The sequence below is a fragment of the Parasteatoda tepidariorum genome, chromosome 2 (genome assembly GCF_982258835.1).
Source record: "Parasteatoda tepidariorum strain Cologne lab strain chromosome 2, Ptep-v5.0, whole genome shotgun sequence".
Lineage (NCBI taxonomy): Eukaryota > Metazoa > Arthropoda > Arachnida > Araneae > Theridiidae > Parasteatoda > Parasteatoda tepidariorum.
In genome coordinates this window covers 22,177,606-22,203,883 of record NC_141756.1, presented here as the reverse complement: position 1 = coordinate 22,203,883, position 26,278 = coordinate 22,177,606, and the positions used below count along the sequence as shown (strand labels likewise).

The 26,278-nt window shown below is 29.2% G+C and overlaps 1 protein-coding gene across 1 annotated transcript; it reads left to right on the top strand.

Moving 5' to 3' along the window:
* The first annotated feature begins 434 nt into the window (after positions 1 to 434).
* Positions 435 to 24,324, top strand: LOC107439418 (nucleolar protein 56). Its single transcript, XM_016052009.4, has 11 exons — positions 435 to 582; positions 1,219 to 1,423; positions 4,038 to 4,208; positions 6,457 to 6,658; positions 16,166 to 16,353; positions 19,037 to 19,188; positions 19,286 to 19,386; positions 21,458 to 21,606; positions 21,695 to 21,786; positions 22,530 to 22,593; positions 24,161 to 24,324. Exons 1-10 carry the CDS (start codon positions 580 to 582, stop codon positions 22,584 to 22,586), a joined length of 1,320 nt encoding a protein of 439 aa, XP_015907495.1. The 5' UTR covers positions 435 to 579; the 3' UTR covers positions 22,587 to 22,593; positions 24,161 to 24,324.
* The last annotated feature ends 1,954 nt before the right edge of the window (positions 24,325 to 26,278 follow it).

Below are 26,278 nucleotides of genomic sequence, written 5' to 3'. Positions count from 1 at the left end.
GTATGGTGATACTCCAGAATCGATTGGCATGACGATACTTCAAAACCCATTTGGATACTTTGGAACCATAGGAACCCCTGCTTCGGTAGCATAACGACCTGCACGCGAAGTTGAGCCCTTTACGGTAGAACAATTTAAAGAGGACCAACACTGCGCATCCTCGGTCCCTACGCAAACTAATCTAAGTGGTCACCCACCAGCACACTGACCGCAACCTGTGATACTTAACTTCCGTGATCTGCTGGACTAAATGAGAAATGACATCACAGATTTTGAGATCATTCCTAATAGAGGACTATTTTCACTGTATGCATCTTTTACGAACGAGATTTTGATTGGTTTCAATTCCAGTACTTTGGCTCACATGCGAAAAAATTGCAAGTAGTGAGAATAGCTAATATAAAACTCAAAAGCAAAATAAATACTTTTACTTCACTTATTAAACTTCAAATTGTAAACAAACAACAAAGTTCAGTTTGTAGCCGCACATGTTCAGTTTATAAATTGTCGATATTTTAATTACTCGTTGATTATAATTTTTAAATCAACTTTTGAGTTGGTTTTAAAACTATTTCAAAAATGGTAACAGTTTTTTCTTTTTAAAAATGTCTTTTTATATAACCTATATATCTAATTATTTATTTGCCATCTTAGCTTTATGTATCTTAAAACTATATAGAGGTATTTATAACAACTACCTATGTAAATTATCTGAGTTATTGTTATAAATATATTGTTTATGCGAAATTAAATGAAAATTAGTTGGTGATTTGAGATTGAGATACTATGTGTGCGCTATAAGTATTTTTAATTTGCTCTCACAATTTGTCTGCATGTAAAGGCATGGAATAAAAATTGAAAAAAACTGTATGATGTGGAACTATTTCGTTTGCAAATAGTTTGAACTTATTTCTTGTTCTTCGTTAGAGTGTGGCCATTGGAATAGGCTCTGTATTTTGGAGTGTTTATTGTTAATACACTCTTCCATTTTCCTATTTCTATCTCAAATTCTTATTGTTGGAAAAATTTTACTTTTAAGTCAACATAAAAAATTGCCAAAATAAGAAGCACACCTAACAATAAATTTTATGCCTGAAATCTCCATTACTGACACTTTTATTCATATGATTTATGTATGAATTTATATTTCTCCTGAAAGTTTTCAATTTAGTTTTTGTAATGTCACATGCTATTTTAAGTTTCCAATTTCTTTTTTAGCATCAACTATATGTTTTATATGAAGATGCAACTGGCTACGCGTTATTTCGGACAACAGAGTTTGAAGAAATAGCAACTTTTTTACCTCAAGTTCAGGATAGTGTCATTGACATAAGTAAATTTCGCAGTGTCGTTTTCCTTGTCGCCTTTCAAAAATTTGAAACATGGAGGGAAGGATTGGAGAACCTAAAGTGTGTTTCTACAGGTAAATTAAACTGCTGCTGTAAACTTTTATTAAAACAAGATGTTTTTATATATGTATTATCTTTTTATTATCTAAGGTTTTTGGTCTTAATTTTCCATATTTTCATAGCCCCTGTGGCAGAACGGCGACGACATTGTCGCAGAGCGTTAGAGTTCTTGTAGAAAGGTTTTTCTTTTGGGAAGAAAAAACAATTTTTTTTCCTGCAGAAATTTGCACGTAAAATTGGAATTGCACATTTAAATAATTACTTTTTATCGCATTAAATTTACACTGTTAGTATTATTATAAATCAGTGTAGTGTTTTGATTGTATTTTCGGCAATTATTGATTTTTACAAGGTTTTTAATTAACTCGATATATTTCAGACGATAGGACAAATTCAAAACGTGCATTCGAGTATTTACTTTTTTAGGCAACAATTCAATTATTTTTTTCTTTCTTTCTTTTTTGTGTGGCAATTATTGCTTTTGATTGCCATATAGTTTTTAAAATCTAATATTATTTAATTATCAAATCTTGGAACGAGACACGCATTTGAGTTACCCCTTTTTGAAGAGCATGATTTCGTCATTTGTTTTTTGGTAATTACTGTTACAGATTTCATGATTTTTATTGATGACAATTTACAAAATGCGATAAAGAAATATTTGTTGCGTTTTTCTCCCCTACAAAATGCGAGAATATTGCCCATAATATTGGAATAAAAAAATATTACATATTCAATAAAAATAATTATATATATTTTTTGTTGTTAGAAATACAGCATTTTTGTACTTTAAATTAGTAATATACATCTTTGTTATTATTATAAGTACCTTAGTCGCAGAAAGTCCGAAGAAATTCTGCCACAGGGTTCGTATCCATATACTTATTAACGCAGCTACTTTCAAACTATTAACATTCTTTCCTAATTCTTCTGTTCTTCTATTAAAAAACTCTAAACATGTATACCACAATCAGGGGTCTGTCCATGCAGGATTTACTACCGTTTAGCGGTACCTTCACAAATTGAACTTTAGGAAAAACGGTAGTTTCACAAATTCAATTTTAGGAAGAACGGTAGTTTCAAAAATTTCTTTATCTTAAAATTTTATTTTTGTATCCTTTAAGAAACGATAAATCCATATTTTTACAATATTTCTGTGCGATTTTTAAATACAATTTTTTATTTTTCACAAATTATGTCTAAATTTTCACAAAGTAGGTACCTTTCAGAAAAACCTAGACAGACCCCTGACAATAATTATTTAGATGATTTCTTACGAGTTTAAAAATTAAATAACAAAAGCTTAGAAAATTTCGATACACTAATGTTTTCATAATATTTTTTTATATTAACAAGCTAATTATTTAGGTAATATACCAATAAATTTATAATACTTTAATTGTAAGAAACAAAACCTGAGTGTTACTTGTATTTGATAGGATACCTATGATTGCTTTTTCTTCATTTGTTCTTAGATACACAGAGTAGTATGTCCAACAAAAACAAAATGCTAGTTGCTTTGAACTTTCAATTTGCTCCATGAACTATTTGTAATGTAATAAAAAAGCACAAAAATAAGTTGACGCAAATGGAATCAATGCCTTATTCTTTCTGCCACTTGACCAAAAGTTTGTAATTTTTCTACAACCATTGTTTTTTGCTTGGGATCATTATTCAGTCATAAAGCCTGCTTAGGTTTTTGCTGATCTTCATGGGCATCTGCATTTAGATTAGATTATGATCTGCATTCAGATTATTCTGATGACATAAATAATTAATAACTAATGGGTGCAAACTTTACCAAATTGAACATCATAGAAAAAATTGTTTTGATATTAAGTAAAATATTAAACTGCCCCTCTGACACTTTCAAAAATTGGAAAATTTTAGACGAATATTTTTCTCTGATACATAATGTTTTTATGTAATAACATGGAGGAAACTGGTGTGCTATGTAGAGGGGTGGAAAGTTTGGGAAAATAAACAAGAAAATAATGGTTGACTCCTATATAGTTTATTTTAGCGTATGATACGATTCTATATTTTTTAATTATATAAACTTTGTAATAATTTTACAAATTATTTAATTGCTTTAGTTTATTTTCCTTACATTTTTGTGATATATTTAAGAAAGTCCTTATTTATTTGAATCATGCTTTTTTAAAGCTATTTATTATTTACATTTATTGCTTGATTAACTGTAATAAGAAAGCCTTTTTAAAATATTTTATCACTTTTTTTTCTTTTTAGAAAGCTATTGTGAGAATTCTAAATATCGTCTAGATATAAATTTGATCTATATTTCTCTTCATTTTAACAAAATATGTACTGGAATTGGTAAAGTAGTTCATCTTAGATGTCAAAGATTTCTATAAATGTATTAAGCTTATTCAATTTTCTTGAAAGGTATTTAAAAGATATTTTTACACAGGCATCTAAATGTTATTAAAAATAAATACTCAGTGGCTTCATTTGTTACAGGGTCAAAATCAATGCAGTCAGACATAGTATATACACTAAATATTACACATATCTAGCCCTAGTGCATACTATATTTATTTTTAGTTGATAATGTATGTTTTGATGTTTTATTTATTGTTTTTTACAAAATATTTGTTGTTATTATAGGTTCTCTGCACAAAGATCTGCAACTTTTTTTAGAGAACAATGTGCCTAAGTCCAAAAAATCTACACAGCGTGTAATGCTGGGTGTGCAAGATCCAGCATTAGCCACTGAAATAAAAGACACTCTGGGTCTTAATTGTTCTTCTTCTGGAGCTGTTACTGAAATTATTAGAGGTAAATGAAGATTAATAAAATTCTAGTTTATTTTGACGCTTGGATATTAAACATTTGTTTCAGGCCCATTGTTTCTTTCATATTGCAGCTTTTGATTATTGTCTTCCTATGATCAGGATTGTAGTGATTGAAATCAGTTGAATTTAATTGTAGATATTAACCAATTTAGTTTTAAAAAAAGTCTTTGATTTTAATCACTTGATAATTTAAATGAATGAAAATGTTTTTAAAATTTGTAATGTAAATTTTAAATATATATATAGGAAACATATTTATTCAACTAAATTTATGTTTGCTTACTATATTTTTTTTATATTTGAGAATAAATTTAAAAACCTTTTAAATTAATACCTCTTAAGCAATAGAGATTTCATTAATAAAACTGTGAACTGAGAGTCTAACCTCTTTTATTTGAAAAAGAAAAAATAATGGAAAAGACTGTGTAATCATAAGTTTTAATAGTGTTTTAAAATTTAATAGACAGGATATGATATGCTCTATACATGAGCATATTTTCGTTAAAAATTCTTTTTTATACCTACCATTAAACAATATTATAGAAGTTTTTTTTATACTTTCATTTGTTCCTAAAGGAGTAAAAATATTCCTTTTCTTATTTTGCAATCAGGAGTTTAATGCTTCTAAAGGATGAGAGAACTAACTTCATTCAAAAATCAAATGGTGTTATACACTATCTACTAATAAGTATTTGGACACTTGTGATTGAAAAGAAAAGCAAACTGTATTAATAATAAAATAGTTGGTGGAGCCTCCACGAGAGGCAATTACAGCGTGAACCCTCCGGGGCATACTTTCCTCAAGTCCTTGTGTAATGGCTAGTGGTATTTTCTTCCACTCGGTTTGTAGAAGACATGCAAGACATGGGTAGTGCACCCCTTGATTTGGTGATCCAACTCGTCCCAAAGGTTCTTGATAGGGCTCAGATCTGGGCTGGCTAGTCCATTCCATTAAACCCCATTGGCACCATGCCAAGCCTTGGTGACCTTGCAACATGATAGCTGGCATTGTCGTCCTGGAAGTAACATGGATCCACCCCTTAAAACTGCCACAACGTAGGAAGCACATTGTCATCCAGTAGGCAACTTGCCTTGGACTAATGCCGATGTTGTTTCCTACATGATATATACCAGCGGAGGGCATGACGAACCTCAGGACCACAGACAAGGGCGCCGTCAGAATAATATAAAAGAGGGTGCAACCCTCTAACAAACAACCTCCCCCCCCCCCAAAAAAAAACTTTTTTTTTCAATATTCTGTTATTACATTTTGTTTTGTTGTTACATATACTTTCATCTGTTAATTTTTTTCAAGATACATTTCTTCATTGTTAACAAGATACGAAAAAGGTACGAATTTCTTGTAATTGCAAATTTTGCCACGAGAAACTGTATTGATGGCGCTGGCATAGCTACTGACTTTGAAACACAAATAACTAAAAACAGTAGTTTCGTATGCTAACGTGTTTGTGTACGCTTAACATTGGTATTTATTGTGTTGATGAAGTTTTACAGTTGTGAGAAGCCAGTTTGTGTTATTCACCTTTGTTAAACTAAATAACTAATGGAAAATATAATATTATTTATCTTTTATTAGATGAAACTTAAAAATATAGCTTAGATATCTGCCAAGTTTGTGCATGCATGCTCAGTGTGCATAAGAAAAGAATCAAAGTTTACTCAGAATTCATTGAGAAAGTTATAAACAGATTTGGAGAGCAAACAGGACTATTACAATTCTTGTTTGATTAAACAATTTTTTAATTGTTATATATTATTAATTACTTATTTGTTTTTTAATAAAAATATTTTTAATAAAAATTTTTTATAACAAAATTGTTTTTCTGTATCTCTTTAATTGATTAAAAAAAGGCCAGGGGGGTGCAAGTGCACCCGCTTGCACCCCGCTGCCGGCGCCCTTGACCACAGATATAGTCATTTGCATAGGTGTCCAAATACTTATTGGTAGATAGTGTATAATTAAATGCTAAGCTGATAAGCAAAAGAATAATTATCTGAACAAATATTTTATTGAAAAAAGTGATCAATTATTGAAAGTGAAATTTGTTAATTAAGTTTTTTTTATTACATATTTTTTATAAGATACATAGCTTAGTTACTAGCTTATAAAATATAATTTTAAAAAAAAAAATTTCATTTGTATATGAGTATGAATATTTGCCTTATATGTTAAAAAAAAAGTAACATCATTATCTTATTTGATGTTATAGGTATACGGATGCATTTTCGAAAGCTGATGAAGTCATTTCATGATGAAAATACAATTATGAAATCAAAACTTGCCATGGGTCATCATTTTGCTCGAGTTAAAGTAAATTTGACAATAAACAAAGTTGATAACATGATTACTCACGGCTTAAACGTTGTCGATCAATTGAAAAGGGATGTAAACACTCTTGCCCTTAGAGTTCGGTAAGTGTAGATTTTGTTTTCGAAATAGATGTTTCACTTTAGAATCATGTTGAGAAAATTACATATTTTATTCATACATATTTGCATATTTTATATTGCATATTTGTTGAGAAAATTGCATATTAGATATTATTTATGTTATTTTGTTGGATAGTAATATAATAGTAAAATAGTAGTAATAATAAAAGGGATAAAAATATTTTGCAAACCTTATCAATCAGAGCATAGATGATATTGTGCAGTTTTATTAATAAAACTTCATTAGTTTGCTATTTTTTTAATTTTATTTACTATACCGGCATTTTAAGAGAATTTTAAATTTTTTGTTAAAATTGTATTTATTGGTCATTAAAGCATTTTGTTAAGCTCCATTTATTAAATATATTATGTAATATGTATCTTTTAATTTATTAGTTATAATTTTTTGTTCATTTGGCATGCATTATCAGGGTGGCCACCCACCTGGAAAACCTGGAATTATCAGAGAATTTTTTTATACTGGAAATATCAGGGAAATTTGGATAAAAACCTGGAAAAATCAGGGAATTTTAAAGAAAAGCTGGAAATTTCTTTGATAATTTTAATTTCACTAATTTAAATTATTTACTAATTTTCTTAATTTAAATTATTTCATCCATTATACCCACTTTTTTAGACGGAAATGTATCGCTAAACAGTTGAAATATCATTAACTTAACAATACTTTGTCTGCATCAAAATTTGCTCCATTACAGCTCTGTCAAACTAGAATACCACATAAAATTCTCCCACGGTTTGCTAAACGAATGCAGAAACCTTTGATTGCTATGGGACTGTGCAATTTAGGAAAGATTCTGGTGGAGATGGAAAAGAGGATTAGGATATTAGCTTCTGTTTTTAAATTCTGTCCTTGGGCTGAATCCATTTATGGCTCAAGTTTGTTCCGATACTTTGGTGGTAATTTTTTTTTTCTATTTTGACAAAATGTTTTTGTATTTTTAACTTTATAAAATTCTCCAAAAATTGTTGGTTATAATTTAATAATAACAGATTTTATATTGCACTCTTTTTCTGAAAGCTTTTCTACTCCCATTCAAAGAAATCTGTAAATTATTTTTTCTCAGCAAACCAACCAATCACACATTTTTTTACAATCGCTGACAGCAATGTTTGTCGATAAATCGTTACAATTGTTGCATTAAGCTAATTTTTTTCTATTTCATTTTAACCTTTTATAACATATTTTTAAAAAAATGTTTTTTTTTTTAAAGAACCAACTATATATTAATATTTAATTTTACTCTTTTGTTGGTCAATATATGATTTTTGATTCAAAATTTTCTACCAAAACATTTGAAAAATAAATGAAAAATCTTGCCAAATTGCCAAAATAAATTATTTTTCTCAAGATGATATGTTAAAAAAATAACATTTTGAAAAAAATATTTTATAATATAGACACTTTTCTTGTACACATCCTACACTTTGTAAGAAAAAAGAAACAAAAACCTGGAAATTTTAAGATTTTTATCTGGAAAAATCAGGGAAATTTGAAATCTGATTTGAGTGGCCACCCTGAATATTCAAGTTGCTTTGAAAATACCACTGTTTATGCTTAAAGTAGTTTTCAAAATGAAATATAGATGGCAGTATAAAGTCACGTGAATAGTAAATGTTAATTTTTGTTTTATGTATATGTATTTTTAGTTCTCTATGTGTTTTGTCTCAATAAAGTTGTGTAATTAAAACCGGCATGGTAAGTGATTATTTTCCCCGAGACGAATAAACCTTTTTTCATTTGTGGCGCCATTACGTGGGGCAGATGTGGATGACTCATGTAAGTGACTTTGATTTTTGAATTTGTTTGAAACTTGAATAGAATTGAATTTTGAATTTGTTTGAAACTTGAATAGAATTGAATTTTGAATTTGGGAACTTTAGAATTGAATTTGAATAACCATGTCGGTCAGTGATAATGAGACAGATGAAATTGATGAAAACTCGAAGAAAAAAACCATTCAAAAAAGAACAACAAATAGAGCATTAACAACTAAACTGCTTAATAAAATAGAATCCTGTTATAAAGATGAAAATTTAGATGATGAGAATAAAAATGAAGAACTAAAAACTTTATACGATCAATTGATTGAAAAAGAATATGAGCTTGTAAAACTTAACATAAAGATAGAGGCATTTATTTCCGTTGACGAAATTGAAAGGGAAATAATTTCGGTTGATGAATATTCGGAGAAAATTTTGAAATGGAAAGGTAAAGTTAAACGAAAAATTGATAAAATTAATGAAGAAACGCAATCGGTTTCTAGTCACAAAAATTTACCTCTAAGTTCATTAAATAGAACTCCCATGATAGAACACAAAAAATTGATTTCTTTACTGAAATTAACTTTGCCTAAATATTTTGGAGACCCCTGTTTATGGCTTGAATTTTGGGCCCAATTTGAAGATGCAGTGCATAAAAATACCGAATTATCAAATGTCGAAAAATTCCATTACTTAAAAAATTCGTTGGGTGGTTTTGCATTAAATTCTATTAAGGGTTTTTGTTTGACAGATTCTAATTATGACAAATGCATAAAATTAATATCTGATAGATTTGGACGAGAGGATCTTGTAATTAATGGTCACATGACTAAACTCCTTAATTTAGAACCCGTGAAAAACTCTTCTAATTTGAGAGCGTTTCGAAATTTATATGATCAACTTGAAATTAATATTCGTTCCCTTGAAAGTTTGAAGGTCGCATCTGGTTCGTATGGCCAGCTTTTGTGTCCCATAATTCTAAAACTATTACCTCTTGATGTTAGTTTGGGATATAACAAAATAAAAGAATCTAAAGGTCAGTTTAATGTAAATGAATTAATGAAGTTTATCAAAATCGAATTAGAATCGAGAGAATCGTCATTACAGCTAACACAACCAAAAATTGATTATTCCCCTCCATATCATCGTTCGGCAAACGAATCATACCCGAAAAGAAATAATCCACACACTTCCGCCTTAACTACTATCATAAAAGATAAAAAATGCATATTTTGTTTTAAGGGACACGATTCTTTAAATTGTCGCTTATTATCACTTTTTGAGAAAAGGGCCAAATTAAAAAGAGAAGGTCGCTGCTTTAAATGCTTATGTAAAGGTCATTTGAGTGTAGAATGCCAGGAAAATGTTCGATGTAAGAAATGTATGAGTCAAAATCATAACGAACTGTTTTGTTTTGGGAAAGAGAAACCGATAATAACAAATCACTCAGAAAAGCGAAATGAGGAGCCAGCAGCCGCGCCTCAAAATCCTGAATCAATTATTTCTAGTATTGCGCATAAGGCCAATAGTCAAAACAAGAGTATAATTTTGCCGACGTGTTCTGTAACTGCGCATAATCCAAATAAAAAATGTAATTCTAAAAATATTTTAATGCTTTATGATTCAGCTAGTAGCTGTAGTTTCATTACGAAGGAATTAGCATATAGTCTTAATTTATTGATTTCTCGAACTGAGCGATTAGAAGTATATACATTTGGAAATAACCCAATTCAAAAGGATTTCGGGGTCACGACAGTTAACCTATCTCATATAAATAATCCAAGCAGATGCGCGAAAGTAGAATTATTTATTACTGATTCTATTTCTCATTGCCACGTGCAGGCTCCGAATGATATGATTAAAAGAATGTTAAAGGAATTAAATTTATCATCTGAAGAATTGTTTTCTTTTGAGGGAAAAGAGAAAATTCACATTTTATTGGGATGCGATTTAATGTGGAAATTTTATACCGGAAATAAATTAGAATTTTCTAAAGGGCTTTATTGTATTGAAACTTTATTCGGTTATTGTATTAGTGGAGTTACGCAATCTATGAATTTAAGAACTCAATCAGTTAACGTTTGTATTTCAGAAAGAAAAAACGTTACGAACTCAGATGGTGATTTAAATGCTAATTTAAGGAAACTTTGGGAAATAGATAATTTGTTTATTGGGAAGGATGATAATAGCATTTTAACTAATGATATGGAAATTTTGCGACGCTTTGAAAATGAAATAAAATTTGAAAATGGAAAATATGTGGTTAGGTTGCCTTTTAGGGAAAACATGAATCTTTCTGATAATTTTTCGAATGCTAAGAGGAGGCTCTGGAGTTTGACTACCCGTTTTGAGAAAGATCAGGCTCTCTTTCAGGATTATAATGAAGTGTTTAGAGAACAGTTAAAATCGGGTGTAATTGAACCTTTTACTATTGAGAAAGGGATTTCGTCAGACCATATGTATTACATGCCTCATCATCCAGTTATCAGAAGGGATAAAGAGGAATCGCGTACAAAACTACGCATTGTATTCGATGCATCTTCTAAAGATAAAAACTGTTATTCATTGAATGATAATTTAGAGGCAGGTCCAAATCTTAACCCTAATTTGTTAAATCTTCTTTTGCGGTTTCGACAGAATTTTATTGGAATTATAGCAGATATTGAGAAAGCGTTTTTGCGCATTTCTTTAAATAAAAACGATAGAGATTGTCAGCGCTTTCTTTGGTTTGATCAGATGCCGCCAAGTGAGATTAAGATTTTTCGGAACACTACAGTTGCGTTCGGGGTTAAATCTTCGTCATTTTTATTAGCCGCTACAGTTAAGCACCATATTGAGAAATTTAAAGGGTCACACGAGTTAGCATACGCGGCATTAAACGATTGCCTCTATGTCGATGATTTAATTACAAGTGTGAATAATTTAGAAGACGCTATTGAACTGTGTAACGACACAAAGAACATTCTTATGTCTGCCAACATGAACTTACGTGCCTTTAAAACTAACAGCATCGAACTGTCGCAATATTGGCAAGAAACGAAATTCGAAGAACCTTCCAAAAATAGTTTGATTCCTATTAAGGTACTAGGTGTCATATGGGACACCGTGAAAGATGAACTGAAATTGGATTTATCTTCCATAAACTGTTCTCTCTCAAGTACTATTTGCACAAAGCGTGCCATTTTGCAACTATCATGCATGATTTTTGACCCTATCGGGTTTATAGCTGCATTCACGATTCGAGCAAAGATATTGTTGCAAGTTACTTGGCAAAGAGGACTTGGATGGGATGATGAGTTACCTAATGATTTGAGAAGAAAATGGAAGAAATGGACATTTGAAGTTCCGAAACTGGAAGACATTATTATACCTCGTTGGTACTTTCCTAGGTCTAGTCGAGAGAACATCGATTTTCAGATACATATTTTCTGCGATGCTAGTGAATTAGCTTTCGGTACTATAGCTTACCTCAGATACATCAATGAATCAGGACAATATGAAGTTAGCTTTGTCCTTGCGAAAGCTCGAGTTGCACCTGTTAGGAAAATTACGTTACCGAGACTAGAGCTTTTATCCGCTGTCCTTGGTGCAAGAGTGCTAGACTCCTTGAGAAGTGTTTTCCACATAACGAACAATTATTATTTATGGAGTGATTCCATGGTGACTTTACATTGGATCAAGGGGTGTGCTAGCAATTGGAAACCCTTTGTAGGGAACAGAGTAATGGAAGTTCAAGCGAAAACTGAACCAGAAAATTGGAGACATTGCTGTGGTATCGATAATCCTGCTGATTTGCTGACACGTGGGTGCAATGCAAGCGAATTGAAAGAAGGAGATAAATACAGGCATGGACCTCCTTGGCTGAGACTTGAAGAGTCAGAATGGAATAATGGTAAAGGTTTTAGCTCTTGGAATAGCGAACACTTGGACGATGAAGTTCGTATTGAGAAACGAATCAAGCCCATGAACATTAATATGAATGATTGCAAGGAAGAAAGCCAGCCTGATTTTATGAACGTCATAAATAAAATTTCGTCATGGACTAAATTGCAAAGAGTATTTGCCTGGTGTAGAAGATTTATTTTAAATTGCAAGTTTCCAGCTGCAAAGATTAGTGGTTGTTTAACAACTGCAGAAATTCAAAATTCTAGAAAATCTCTGGTGAAGATAGTTCAAGAATATGCTTTTGGTACTGAAATAGAATATCTGCATAAAGAGAAGACACTCCCAAAAAATAGCAATCTGTTGCCTTTGGCACCCTTTCTTGACTCATCGGGACTGCTTCGAGTTGGTGGAAGATTGAAGAATTCCAATCTTTCTGACCGTCGAAAACATCCAATACTTCTCCCAAAAGGTCATCATTTATCAACGATAATTGTGAGATATTTTCATGAAAGCCATCTACATGGAACTATTCAAATGACATTATCAGCATTAATGCAAGAATATTGGATAATTGGTGTCAAGAATCTTGTCAGAAAGACTATCTCCAGTTGTGTAAAATGTCATCGTCAAAATGCTAGAATTTTGATACAATTTATGTCTGATTTACCTTCAGTAAGAGTAACACCTTCCCGAGTTTTCTCCATTGTTGGAACTGATTATGCCGGTCCTTTCCAAGTGAAGTCCAGAAAAGGAAGAAGTGTGAAGACTATGAAATGCTATGTTTGTTTATTTGTGTGTTTATCCACAAAAGCAGTTCACTTAGAACTTGTAAGTGATCTGACTTCTGATGCCTTCCTAGCTTCTTTACGAAGATTTACATCTCGACGTGGAAAACCAGATCAGATACACAGTGACTGTGGGACAAATTATGTTGGTGCGTATAGAGAGTTGAAACGCCTGATTGCATCACTCTCTTCAGATGAAAGTTTTCAAGGCTATCTTGCAAAGGATAATATCATTTGGAAATTCAATCCTCCTGCGGCACCTCATCATGGAGGATTGTGGGAATCTACTGTTAAATCTATGAAGTCGCACCTTAAAAAAACTGTCGGTGAACAGATCCTCACCTACGAAGAATTCCTAACCCTGATTGCTGAAGTAGAAGCTTGCTTTAATTCTAGGCCACTTACCCCTCTGTCGGATGAACCTGCTGATTGTGAGGCTTTGACGCCTGGTCATTTCCTTATTGGTACTTCATTGACATCAGTACCGGATTCTGATCTTTCAAAGGAAGTGATTACACCTTTACAACGATGGAGGTTAATGCAAAAAATGAAACAACAATTTTGGAAACAGTGGTCAACTGACTATCTTTCCACTCTTCAAAGGCGACCGAAATGGCTCCAAGTAAAGAAAAATCTTGCTGTAAATGAACTGGTGCTAATCAAAGAAGATGATTTACCTCCACTGAAGTGGAAGTTGGGACGTGTGCTAGAGACTTATCCTGGAGCAGATGGTAAAATCAGAGTGGTAAGGTTGAAAACTGCAAATGGTGAGTTAAAACGTCCTATTGTTAAACTTTGCCCACTGCCTATAGAATACAAACTTTGAACTCATACGAACTTTGAACTGTTAATTTTAATTTTTCAGTCAAATTTAATTTTCATTTTAAATCAAAATTTTATGATGGTTGATATTTGTCTGTAAGTGCATTTCATTAGATCAATTTTGTTTTTGAAATAGTTAATTTGTTTATTGTTTGTCTACGATTCACATATATTTCATTTAAAGTTGATTTAGTTTTGTGTGAAGATTCTTAAACTTAAAATTTTCTGTAATTGATTTATTGCTGCTTTATCTTTGAAATTAAAGTTTGAATGAATGTATAACATTTTATGAACCCCCTAAGGGTTCATGGCAGGGGAGGATGTTTATGCTTAAAGTAGTTTTCAAAATGAAATATAGATGGCAGTATAAAGTCACGTGAATAGTAAATGTTAATTTTTGTTTTATGTATATGTATTTTTAGTTCTCTATGTGTTTTGTCTCAATAAAGTTGTGTAATTAAAACCGGCATGGTAAGTGATTATTTTCCCCGAGACGAATAAACCTTTTTTCAACCACATTTTACAAATATCAAGCATCAAGTATCTTCATTTGCTTGAAAAAGCAAAGTTTTTTTATTTTTTACTATGTTATATTAAAATATGATTAGTAATATATTGAGCATAAGTTTGTCATTTGGCAGTCTTATTGAATGGTTTCGTTTGGCATTTTAGAATTTTTTAAAATTTATTTCCATAATATTTTTTAATTTTAAAATTTATTTCCATAATTTTTTTTAATGCTCCTCAGATTATTAAATTTTCTGTTTTTGTTTTGCGTCACACCTAAATGAAATTTTGGTAAGGCAACTGGTTTGGTTTGGCAACTAGTACGTTAGAAACTTAATATTGTACTTGTGTATTAAGAGCATTCTGCACTTTTTTTTTATTATTGTAGATTCGTTTGAAAATAAACTTATAAATTATAGATTCAAACAATTCAAAAAGATAAGTGTATAATAGATGCTAGTCTTGTATTCTTTATAATAATAATAATAAATGTGAAGAAAACTTTTATAACTTCTTGCCTTTTTCAAAGTTATATTTAATTGTAGCTGTTTTTTTGTGAGAATATTTTAAAATTTTATCGTTTTAAAATTTTTATTATTTTAAAAATAAATTTTACATTTGTAACTTTAATTTCCAATTTAATTTAATTGAAATTAATTTAACTTAGTTTAATGTTAAACTTTTAAAAAAAACTGCCTTATCATTTTATGGTTTTGAAAAAAGATAGTCTCTGTGTTTTAAAATTAACACCTCCTTTATAGTGAATTTTTCATTATAACATCTAATGTCATTTCCATTATATTGTCTAATTATTTCAATGTTGTGTTATTCTGTGCACAATCCATTATTTTAAAGTCTATTATAATATCTAATCTCAGTAATTTGTTATGATATAGTGACCAAAAGTAGATTAAAGTTTTTCTTTCTAAGAGATTTTAAGAATTTAAAAAAAATGTTTTGCATTTTTACATTTTCAAAACAGGTAATGATTTTATTGACAAGAACTCAAATTAATGAAATATTTGTTTCTTTAATAGAATATAAAATTAATCTATGTATGTTTTATTGATATAAATTTTTCATAGTTAAAATCAATTCTTCAATCCTTATCTCTCATAGTGTCAAATATTGGGAAAATAATAGTTTTGCACTGTTTTTTAAAATTGTCATTTAAAATTTGTCAACTTTTTTGATTAGTAAATTTCTTCGAGCCTGTAGATAAGAGATAAATTGGTTAAACAGAGTTACTTCATGTTTTTTGCTGAAGCCTTGTCAGTTTTCAGTTGTACAATTTTCATGTGTAAAATGTAATTTTAATTATAATCAGAATTTTTAATTTTGGCTAGTTCAGTTTTCGAGTTTTGTCAGTTTTTAAGTGGGAATTGCAGTTCATAAATTTCTAAATTATTCTAGAACTTGATTTATCATATAAAATTTTGGATGGTCCATTTTACATATCTTAAGAAATTAGTTAAAAAGGAGATTGAAACATTTTCTTTTTTTATAACAGAGCACATGCATGAATTTTACAAATTAGTTTTTTTGCATAAAAGTTATTGTCACGAGGTTTTTGAAGGTTGCCTCAAACACAGGATTTGGGTCTCTAGATTAGTTTTTCACTTTAAGTACATAATATCTTTTTAATATTTTAGTTATTCTAGGATAAATTATCTATTTTTAAAATTTTTGTTGTGCTTTTTCATTGCAGAAGACTTTATGATTGCCATTTTCCGGAGCTTTTTAAGCTTGTTCCTGATCCCCAGCAGTATATTATGTGCGTGAAGGTAATAAAAGATAGAAAAAATATGCCTGAAAATATTGAAGAACTTCTGCAATGTGTTTTGAAAGATGAGAATAAAGTTGAAAACGTTCTTAAAAATGCACAAAAGTCAATGGGTAAGTGTTTAATAATCTGTTTAGTAGTGTTACTGAACGTTATTAAGAAGTTGCTTTATTTAGGCTCTAATATGTTAAAGAAAATATTGTTTTCTTATTCAGATAATTTTTAGTAATTGTTAAAAAAGTTCAATGCTCTAAAGCTGCATTATTAATTCATAAATTACTGAACTTTTAAGTTTTTTTTTTGTTAATTTACAAGTATGTGATGATATAAAAATAAAACAATTTTCTCTACTATTGTCAACCACTAAGGATAGAATACATTTACTGTATAAAATTATTTAAATTGAAAAAAATATTTAAGTTTTGCACGATTTAATTTCAGTTAAATGAAAAAAACAAGTAACTAACAATTGTTGTTACATTTTGCATCAGTGAATAAAAATATTTTAATATCTTATATTTAAAAGCTAAGTATAACATTTTTATGTTAGTTTTTTATAAAATTCTCGCTAAACTCTCATCTCATTTAACTCTCATCCAGAAACTAATTGCTTTTTTAAAAGGTTTTTTGAAATAGTAATACAATTGTAGAAATATTATGTGTAGATAATATAGTGTATAAAATAATATAGCGGTGTGAAGTTATAGGAGTTTTCTAATTCAGGGTTCCCACGGTCCTTGAGAGTCCTTGAAAGTCCTTGAATTTTTTTGTTGCTAAATTTAGGTCCTTGAAAGTGCTTGAAAAACGTCTTAGGTCCTTGAAAAACTTGATAGGTCCTTGAATTTGTCCAATACTGCCGACGGCCCTTTTTATAAAACACCCACGGATCTTTCTGTTTTGTTCCCGAGCTCTCTCACGTGGTTTTTAACGCCACCGTTTCTAACCAGGCCTAGCGTCTTGGTGTCTGCCAAGCGCGCGGAGCACAGCAGACAATCAATGCGTTCGGGGCGAGACTCCACTTCATCTTCTGTCGCATATGCTTAGATCTTCTTTTTTCTTATCGAAACTGGAATACTCTCGAATTTCGTAACAATATGTACCTTGTAGTTTTCAATAAATTTGCCATTTTACCATCCCCACTTGTCCTTACGTTTGCGTCATTTCAAAACTTTATTGTAAAGCGTATTCGCAAAGGCACGACTTCGTATTTGTGTTATGTAGTTTAGACTAGTTATGCTTGGGAAGTGCTATTTTAATCCCCAATGGATGGATAATCAAGCTTATAAAGAATGAATTTTATCGATGCCCGAAAAGAAGTTCAGAGCCAAGTGCCGATTATGCATGAAGGAGATCGATATCGCGAAAATGGAAGAATCTGCTCTGAAATCACACATCAGAGAAAGGTAAAACAAAAAATCAGTCTCATGCCCTGAGTTCTCTTTTTCCAAAGACATGAACATCTAATTCATCTTGTGTAAATACTCCTTCAACATCGTGTGCCCCATGTGAAACAGAAACTTTAGTGGCCGAGGTAACATTGTCTTCTTATCTGGTCAAAAGGAATGTGCTTGATGCTGAAATTCTCTGGAGTCCGAAGTGCATCACTAGTAATTATTCATGTAACTCCTGTGAAGGGATTAGTAAATTGTTCTCCAAAATGTTTGCTAATAGCTGTATAGCGAGACAATTTTTTTGTAGTGCCACAAAGTGAGCCTATTTGGGCTCCTTTGGATTGGCACTATACTTCAAAGGGATTCTTATAAGTGAGCTGAAGAATGTTGATTGCTACACTGTACTCTTTGATGAGACGTTAAACCAGTCTCTACAATCTAAGCAGATGGACATTATGGTAAGGAATTGATAATAAAGTTTGCACTAAGTATCTTACCTCCCAATTTATGGGTCATGGAACTGCAGAAAATATTTTGTCCTCTTTTTACAAATTCATGGATGATGGTTAAAAGCTCTGTAAAATACTTCAATTATCCATGGATGGACCCTATGTCAATTGGAAATTCTATTAGAAGCTTCAGTGTGAATTAAAAGAGAAATATTCCCACCAGGTCATATTCATTGGCAGTTGTGGATTACACATAACGAATAATGCTTTTAAACTTGGTGAAAATGGGCTATGTTCCTTCTAATTTTTATTTTTAGAAAGAATTGTTGCTGCATAACATTTAGAGAAAGTTGTGTAAATTATGGATGAATAATTTCAGAAGCGATGTTTAATGGAGGAGAGGAGGGGGTTATGGAATAGTCATGGAATATGAAATACCTAAGATTTAGCTCTGTCTTTCATGCAGCCCTCACATGGAAATACACAGGATTAAAGGATTACACCATTAACACCTCATTACCATTTGATATAGATTGTGCTGAAAATGATTTTGTGAATTAATATGTAAAACCGGTAGGGTTGTTTTTAAAAAAATATAAATTTTAGTCCATAATACATATACTCTCTTCTCTCTATATAGGCAATGCATTTAGGTATTATATTTGAAATTAATTATTGCCACAACAAGCATTGTTGCTTCTAGTAAAATAGAAGAGAATAATTTTTAAAATTGGTCTTAGATTAAGGTCCTTGAAAATTTTGTTGAGGTCCTTGAAAAGTCCTGGAAAGTCCTTGAATTTCAATCTCATCATAGAGTGGGAACCCTGTAATTTATTAAGTAGTATTTAAAACCCTTAGAACTTGTATATAATTTTTTAATAAAGAATCTTCATTCGAGGACAATCTAGTTTTATTTATTTATTTTAGTAATTTTATCGGACTTTTTCTTATTTTAGGAATGGAAATTGCTGTGGAAGATATGGATAATATAATTAACATTGTTGAACAAATACTTTCACTTATGAAACAACAAAATACACAGACTGACTATGTAAAATCTAAAATGCATCTCATTGCTCCTAGTCTTGGAAATCTCATGGGTGAAATGGTGAGCATTTATTTTAGAACCTATTAAAAACATTGAATTGTTAAAGTATTTTTAATATATATATATTTTAAAATCTGCATTACACTTTTTTATTTAGGCTGGTGCTCGATTGATAAATCAAGCTGGTAGTTTGACACATTTATCTAAATTGCCTGCATCAACAGTACAGATATTAGGAGCTAAAAAATCTTTATTTAGGTATTTTTTCATTAAATTTTGTTTTTTTTAATACTTTAAATATTTGAGATGGATGTCTTAACATCTTATTTATGTATTCTGTATTTGAAAGAGTTAACTTTTTATTCCTGCACTATTATTGTAAACTGTTGAATTTTGTATTAATATTTCAATGCAATATAAACGTGTCTATTGTACGCTTGCTACATAAAACGGAAGCCAATGTTTACTTGCTTTAGCAAGTAGTCGCTGAAGTTGCACACTAGCTTTGCATACTTGATTTTTTACGTTTGGTGAAATCTGAAGGAACTATATTTTACCTATGAGGTTAAATTTTTAAAAAAATGTTTAATCAAAATTTAAAAAAATAAAATGTTTAGTACCAAAAAGTCCTAAATATTGGTATGAATATTAGGTTGTGTTAAAATTTCTATTCCATTTTAATGCATTATATATTCCCATACATTGTTCAATTGGAAACTGTGGAGGAAAACTCCTTATATGTTTTTAATAATGTTGTTTTAAGTTTTGAAGCATTATTTATAATTGTTGTATGTTTTTTTTTTGTTGGTATTTGATTTTTTTTAATAATGTTGATTGGTTACATAATAGCAATTAACTGAAATTTTTCATTAATGATTTATATCTCTTATTAGTATTGTCATTTGATTTTTATTTTGTTTGCATTTTCTTTTATTCGTTGTTAAGAAATTATTGGCACTTGAAAAAATAACTATTTGTTAAAGAGGTTCAATGAAATACCAATGAGTTGAAAATGTTGATTAATGTGTTTTCATCTGTCCATATATTATTCCAGAGTGATGTAGATATTAAACAATAGAAACTGCTTTAATGAAGAATCAAATTCGATAAATAATAAAAATATTTTATATCAAAAATATAGAATCATATTGAGCACCAAAGTTTAAAAAAAAGTTCGTGTACATATAAATTAATAAATTTAGAAAATGGTCTGGTAGGTGTGGCTACAGGGCTTTGCCCAACAAGACACCTCAGTTCACCAAAAAATCCAAAATGTGAGTCTCATGTGCACGTTAGCACAGTTTTTGGGAATGAAAGTTTAGGAATTCATGTATTGACTATTAATGGATTAAATTTAATGTTAAATTAATAATAGTCTGTCTCAGCCTTTCACATCCAAATGAGTTGGCGGGAAAGAAAACGTGAGAAATAATAGAGAACTTTAATGAATCCAAAACATCAGCAACCATGTAACGGTTTTCGAATTCTATGCTAATGTGTCAGGCAGATGTAGAGGGAATGTGAACATTAAATAGGTATAAATAAGTAAAGCATTCCTAGGGGGTTATAGGAGCTAAGCTTAAAAGATACTTCAAAATATAAAAAACGACGTTTATTATAAGAAGATAATTGGTACCTGAAATCGTTCATATCGTATGTTCAGTTCTGTAATATATTTTTTATATATAAATGGGACAGAACTGAAAATTAATAATAAAATGTATGCCACAAGTTACAATAACCTAGCCTAAAAATTTTCTTTATCTGTTTGCAGTTACTCTGTTACTATTAATATTTTAAATTTTTAATCTACAGTTGACTGCAGTTAACCACTTCCCAAGGAACCATTATTAGTATTAGGCTATTATTAATATTTACAAGTAATATCATACATAATAACAAGTACTATATATAATAAGTATACATAATTAAAAGTATGCAAAAAAAGTACAAGGTTATTACTAATATTTTTGTCTAAAACTGATCAAGGTGAAAAGGTTAATAAAAAGAAGGTTGATGATAAAAATATAATTTTCATAATTCAAAATTGATATTTTTGATCAAGATATACACTTTTTTTAAAGAATTCATTAAAATAGTAAAGATTTATTCATTAAGAAATTTAGTTGCATTGAGATATTTTTCTCTTTATCTTAATAAATACTTTTTTATGGGTATTTTTTTGCAAATTTATTATTGTAGTTATTTTTTATAACAGATAGTTTTTATAATTATTCATAAACTACAATTTATATTGATCTTATTATCAAAATTTTCAATTATTAATTGCATTTGTGTAAGTTGGTTCTTCTTGTATTTTCTTATACAGGGCCTTAAAATCTAAGGAAGCCAGTTCAAAATTTTCATCAATTAGCAAATCATCTCTAATTGGACAAGATGGACGAATAACAAAAGGGCGCATGTCAAGATTTTTGGCTAATAAGTGCTCTCTGGCAGCACGTAGTGATTGCTTTAGTGGTAATTTTTTTTATATATATCCTTGACAATAACAATTCTCTCATGATAAATGTGTTAAGATTATTGTATTATTATTTTTTTCTTTCAGTTGATCCATCTGGAATTCACGGGGAGCAACTAAAAATTGAAGTTGAAAACAGAGTCAAGTTTTATGTACGAAAAAATCCCGAAAAGAAGCATGTAAGTTATGCATGTTCAGTACACAGAAAAATGAATATATATATTTGAATAACTTTTTATGTAATAAATATTATTACTTAGTGAGGAATGGAATTAAGTCATACATTTATATTTCGATTTCTCAAGAACCATTTGATGGTCAATTGAGAACTATTCACACTTTGTATTTTGCCTTATAAGTTACATTCTTTAAAATGATTTAAAAATTTGTATGCTTTACAATTCAAAATCTCTTGACTATTAAAAATTAATTTTTTAATGGAAATATTTATGGATAAGTAAATTTCATAAATAAGTGCAGAAAATTTTCAAATTGTTTAAAAATTCTTGAAATATGCAAAAATAAATTTAATATTAAAAATAAAAGATAGCGAAATATGCAAAAAGTAAAATTAATTTTAAGGGGACCAAATTTTCAGCCGCTCTCTTGACCAAACTATTGGGACCAGATTTCTGCTACTCATTATTTATATTTTGAGGATAAGTAATCCAAATCCTTAAAAAAAGGTATGATTCTTCAGTGACAATAAATTCTTGTGTCAGATTCCATATCTTAAAACATGGTCTGAGCTAATTTATTTAGCATATTTGAAATCACCCTCTTGAACCATAAGGATTGAGTTCTAGTACTTAAAAATCAAATCAAAAGTTATACGGGGTGATTCTTTTTTTTATTTTTTATTGTACATGGTTTAATATATCTACATCCTTATGAAATATTTATATTGACTTTTTTTTTATAGAAGAAAGGGAGGAAGAAATCGAAGAAAGTGAAAATTCCTATGGAAATAGAACGGTGATTTTAAGGTAAAAATTTTTTCGACTTTCAAATGATTTGCAATTTTATTAAAATTTTTAATTATTTTCCTGTTGTTTATTTAGTTTCTTTTGTTGCTAGCAGTATTCATTTATTTCATTAAAATGTTGATTATCCATTTTTGTTATACTTCTAGGCATTACTTTAATTTTACAGTATGTATATGTTCTATTAATTACAATTATATAGTTTTTGAACCCATGAAAATTTAAATTAAGGATGTGAGAAGATTGATTTTTTTAAAGAAGGTTGTTTTTCCTTAGAAAATTGAAATTTGCTTGTATTTTATTCATATTTTATGATAGATTACTGAAAATTATTACCCTCTTAAAAATAATTCTGAATTGAGTAAAAACATCATTGGTGGGTAAAGAAACATTAAACTTATGTAAATTTACCAATAAATAATTTAATGTAAATAATACTGAGTCCAAAATATGTAATCAGTCAGCCTTAATTAATATGCATTCTTTTTTATTCCTAATCTAAAGGATACCTATACATTATTAAGGAAACAAATGTTAAAGCCCAACTGTGTTAAATTAAAATATTTTACAATAAATATAACTTTTTAACTTGTTATAATTCTTATTTTTCAACTTAAAATTTTTTTAATTCTGTATAATTTTACCTTTATTGTTAATATAATTTTAAAAAGTGTTGCCACATCTTTTATTTTTTAACTGCAATTGTATAAAAATCACACTTAAAAAATGCTTGAAATTTACATAAAAACAACTATATGGAAATTGTCTTCTGTATTATTCCATTACAACAATTAGCTTACCTTTTATCTCACTTTTAAAATTAAACCTAAGCTATCATGAAAATTTTTAAATTTCTCCTGATTTCAAAATAGCCAAAGATAAAAAAAAAAAATAGAAAAAGTTCAAAAAAATTTTTTTACATTGTTAGCAGCTGTAATTATTAAGGGTCAGGGTTTTATCTCAGGTGTCAGCTTGAAGTCCATCCAGCTTTAGATCGATGAGCAATTGTATTTAATCATAGCTTTGTTTGTATTCATTAAAGTAAAAAAAAATTTAGATATTGAATTTATGACTTTCTGTAAAATAAATTAATGCGCTAGAAAAATCATGCTATAAAATTAGCAAATTTTACTAAACAGAAAAAAAGATTTAAAAAAATCAAATAGTCTCAATAGTCATCAAATAGTTACTAATTAAATAATTAATTAATGTAAACTTATCAAGATTCATTTATTCAAACTTATATTGGGAAAATAAAAATTTTTGTAGCGACTTCTTTTTGGAAAAAAGGCATTTTTTTTTATGCTTTAAAAAATTATTAATTATTGCTGCTGGCGGCATGATATTTATTACTGAATTGGTGAGAACTTAGTAATTTCTTTACAAATTGTTCTTCAAATTTAATCATTTGCAAACAAAATTATATTTAAATGAAGGTTTAAAATTTTATTTTGCTAATTAAAAAAAAGCTGAATTCTATGTACTGATCATATAAGTTGTCAATATACATATTTTATCAATAATAAAGAAGTGTATACATATATATATCTTTTTTATTTTATATTTTTAGATTGAATTGCATATACTCAAAAGACAGTTTTCACTCAAAGTATTGACTCTTTCGATTTCAAAAAATTGGCTGCTGCTCATACTTCATGACTTTAATTAGTCTACTTGAAATCTATCACTGTTAATACATATTTATACTTTTGTATATTAAAATATTTTACCTTATTTTCATTAGTGTTTTTATCTTTATTATTGATATTTTCTAGTAAAATTAATTTTTTTCCATTTTACTTAAATCAATAGGTGGACATTTTTTTCTTCAAACAGTATTTAAATACCATGTATCTGCCTATAATTCGCATATGAGATTTTCTAATAAAAGAATTTTTTTAAAAAAAGCTTAAAAAATGAAATTATATAAGGATAAGTTATACTTTTCTCTTAGCTGTGTGCGAGTAAATTCAACTGTTCTTTTTATTAAATTATTGAGAGGAAAAATGAAAATTCTTAATACTAAAACTAAACAACATTCAGCAAATTATACAACACACTCGTAAGACAACAAAAAGCAGAGAAAATATCCATTTCTTTTAAGCTGCATTCATTCTGGAAGTGACACAGTAGAGGAGAAAACACAGCCCACTTTTTCTTTATTTTTAAGCTGAAATCTCCAACAAACATATGGCGTTTTGCTAGTTATATGTAGCAATTTTTGCTAAATAGCATCTCTTCAAAGAAGTCTAAACAAAACTTAAATAAAGAACAATGCAATACCGTTTGTTTTAATCCAATTATTACGCCGCTTCATAAGTGAATACAGTTTTCAATCAAAAATATGATTGATGATGAATCAAAATGATTTTTAAAAAAAAATATATATTTATTAAATACATCAACGAAGGTCAAGTCTGCGTTAACCATTACAGTAGACTCAGATTTTCTCAGGAGGATACAATAAACACTCTCCTTTTGTTTTCAGAGAATTCAATGTGTTCCATGTTTATTGAGTGACAACATCAAAAGAAATATAGGTTTAGATAATTTTCTTGGAATTATAAACAAAATGTTGCTGTCTATATTAGAATGAATAGTTTTGCTCAGTTTTTCTAATGGACATTAAAATAACAAGTCTATAATAAGGGCACATAACCTGTTAGAATGTAGGATTGCAAGCCCAAGTATTTAGGTATGTTAATGTCTAATCTATAATAAAAATAACATCATTGGTCTTTATATTGAAAAGGTTGTAATTAAGTGTGTGTTACTTTTTTTGCGTCTGATTTCGTTACTTACAATATCTTCTGCAGTAATTAATTATCATATTTGAGGTCACCCCTACGAACCATTAAGATTGAGTCCTAGACTGTGAAGATCCAAACATTAGATCAAAAGTTATTTAGGGTGGTCCATTTATTTTTTTGCATGCTGGAATTCTATTTAAAGAGGGTATGCTACTGAATATCTATTTGCTAGAAATTGAATCATAAAAATCTTTTTTAAAAAAATAATGCAATTACACTGATACAATAGCAATAAAGTGTTATTTTTGAAAATATACTAGATAAGATTCTGTTAAATTTAAAGTACAGACCATATCAAATTTATTGTTAAGCCTTTTAATGTTTTGTCTTATATTTGGTAATCTAATCTTAAAAATAAAGAAATGTATTCTCATACAACAACATAAATCTGTTAGAGAAACATCAGTATTTACTTCAAGTTTTCGTAACAATCTTGTAATAGCTCCCTCCTAGTGAGAAATAATAAAAAAATCATAACATCAAGCAATTTATTTTCCACTTCCACGTAAAACACTATATATATATGTGTGTGTGTATAGTTTAATTTGTAGCAAGTGCAAAAACTAGGCTTTAACACTGTGATTTTAGTGTATATAAACAAGTGGTGATAAGAAATTATTCTCCTCTGTCATTTTTCTTTACATCAATACCAATATAATGTTATGGTAGGTGTGCACAACCTGTGTCTTGCTGACTGTTGATGTGCGGCCCGCAAAAACTATTGAACACAATAATTTATATTGATTGAAAATTAAAAAAATATTGAAAGTTTTTAATCTCATATTTCAATTATCACTTTTTGATGCATTCAATTTGCACAGACTCTATTGTAAATCTATAATGTTTCTCGATCACACTTTTCAGTTATTGCAATGAAA

What these genes read in the sequence shown, in the direction of transcription:
- LOC107439418 (XM_016052009.4), top strand. An exon ending in TGTTACTGAAATTATTAGAG is followed by an intron (nt 4,209 to 6,456) that starts GTAAATGAAGAT and finishes TTGATGTTATAG; the next exon opens with GTATACGGATGCATTTTCGA. An exon ending in AAATGCACAAAAGTCAATGG is followed by an intron (nt 16,354 to 19,036) that starts GTAAGTGTTTAA and finishes TTCTTATTTTAG; the next exon opens with GAATGGAAATTGCTGTGGAA.